The sequence below is a fragment of the Otolemur garnettii genome, unplaced genomic scaffold (assembly GCF_000181295.1).
Source record: "Otolemur garnettii isolate 467f Iridium unplaced genomic scaffold, OtoGar3 scaffold00068, whole genome shotgun sequence".
NCBI lineage: Eukaryota > Metazoa > Chordata > Mammalia > Primates > Galagidae > Otolemur > Otolemur garnettii.
In genome coordinates, this window is record NW_003852463.1 from 2551777 (window position 1) to 2553988 (window position 2212).

Below are 2212 nucleotides of genomic sequence, written 5' to 3' on the forward strand. Positions count from 1 at the left end.
TACCTCATTTATCTCTTAAGCTGGGTAAGTGCTGGACTCATCAGGACAATGCAAATAAATATAACTAAGCAATGAAAGGGTCTTCAAGACAGACTGCAAGGATAATAAAGAGCCTCCGACGTAAAAGCTACAGATTATACTGGGCTCTTCTCATCGTCCATGACATGACATTTTCTTAATCTGCCTCACTGGAAAATCCTTCTCAACCTACTTCTAACAAATCTCTCAACGCTGGAGCTCCTCAAGGGAATCAGACTGAGCTCTCTTCTCATTGACTAACAAAGTATGAGCCAATATCTATGTGTACAGAGTACACTGTAACAGTGGCATAAGTACTCTGCACCATCACTTTCCTTCCCCAAGAGAAGTAACCATGTTAGGTTCAGAAACAACTGAAAAGCAAGTCTTTGAGAGGAGCATAGATGAACGAGAGAATCAACCTCAGTGGAGGTGATTGTATGTGTGCTTATTTTTCTGGACCTGTGCAAATGTAGATTTATGCTTGGAATGGCACAAAAATTAACCTTAGTGCGCCAGAACTCTAAAACTAAAGATCTGGAATGTTCATGTAATTAAAAAAATAATAATAGCAAGAAGAAGAGTTTGCATAACAAAGCAGAAAAATGGATAACAGACAATATTCCCATTTAGAAAGAAGAGGGACCAAAAGGCCACAAAATACACAGAATCTAGTTACCTGCATTGTCGTTCTGCAAGTGTTTTTTCTCCATTGGCAAGGACGCCTTAGCCACTGCCCTCTTATGATGTAAAGCACTATTAAATGCTACCTTAATCATGTGGTGCCCTCTAAGTAAATCTATAATAGGAATCTCGATTTCAACATGTCCAAAGCAGATGTTTTGACCATTTTCCCCAAATCTGCTCCTTTCTTCAAAGTTCATCTGAGTAAATGTGAGTTGCTCAATCTAGAAAACTAGAAATCTTTATTAAAAAAAAACAAAAACCAACCTTCTCCTGCCTTCCTTTCTATGCGTTATCACCAAGTGTAGAAGAAATTATTTCCTAAAAAGAAGTTGACTGTCCACTCCTCCCCATCTCTACTGACATCATTCTAATCCTAGGTGCTACCATCCCTGGCAATGGTCTTCTAACTGGTGTCTTCACTTCCTCTTCTTTAAAATGTCTGATGAGAGTACATACAATTAGGCCACGTTGCTTACATTTGGAAGGCAAAGTCTACATTGTAGCTATGTCTTTTACACAAGGAGTGTGCCACACATTGTTTCCACTGGGAAGGAACCAACCAACACCTGCCCCCTTCACTCTCCTTGGATTCTACTGAGTTTTTCCTTCATGCAAACATATTATTAATGTACAACATGAGTACTGAGTACATCTGATGCCTATCGTTCCATTCTTGTGACACTTAACTCAGAAGAACGTTCTCCAAATCTATCCAAGTTTCAACAAAGGATGCAAAATCCCTGTCTTTTTTTTTTTTTCCAGTCGAATAGTATAGATTAAGGCAAACAGAAGAATGGATAATCTATTTGTAGAAGACAGCCATGGCTCAGCTGTAGCTGATTACTGCCATGAAAGAATGTGAGCCAAGTATAAACCAAGTCTTTTTCAAGAGAAGTTTAAAATTTTATTTTTCAATGTTGGCAGCATGAACCAGGCATGGTGGTTCATGCCTGTAAACCTAGCACTCTGGGAGGTTGAGTGGGGGCTGATCGCCTGAGCTCACAAGTTCAAGAGCAGCCTGAACTAGAGCAAGACCTCGCCTCAGGTATTGAGGGAGGCACCTGTAGTCCCAGCTGCTCAAGAGACTGAGGCAGAAGAATCACTTGAGCCCAGGAGTCTGAGGTTGCTGTGAGCTATGACACCATGGCACTCTACTGAGGGTGACAAAATGAGACTGTCTCCAATAAATAAATAAATGTTGGCAGCAAAAAATATAATTTAAACATCTTGTGAGCCATGTTTCCCTGTAGAATCCACCCTATGAGATTTCAGTTTGTAACATCTGACAAATAAATTCATGGAGCAATTTAATCAAGATTTTCTATGAATTTTTGTTTCTAAAATATTTGAGTAGATATTATTTCATTTCAAAAGTTATACCATATTTTATTCCTCATGGTGAAAATGAAGCTTAGTTTTCAAAAATCCCTGAAGTATAATAAAAGATTTCATAAATATTTTACCTTCTTGTATATGCCCAATATAATAGCAAGAAGATCACGCCTAT

General features: G+C 38.6%; 1 protein-coding gene across 1 annotated transcript in view; it reads right to left on the reverse strand.

The window, feature by feature from the left end:
• ALMS1 (ALMS1, centrosome and basal body associated protein) overlaps window positions 1–2212 on the reverse strand; it is a 204561-nt gene that overhangs the window by 70873 nt on the left and 131476 nt on the right. Inside the window, exon 12 of the mRNA XM_023515281.1 lies at window positions 698–817. Coding sequence (XP_023371049.1) covers window positions 698–817 — 120 coding nt within the window. The remainder of the gene's footprint in view (window positions 1–697; window positions 818–2212) is intronic.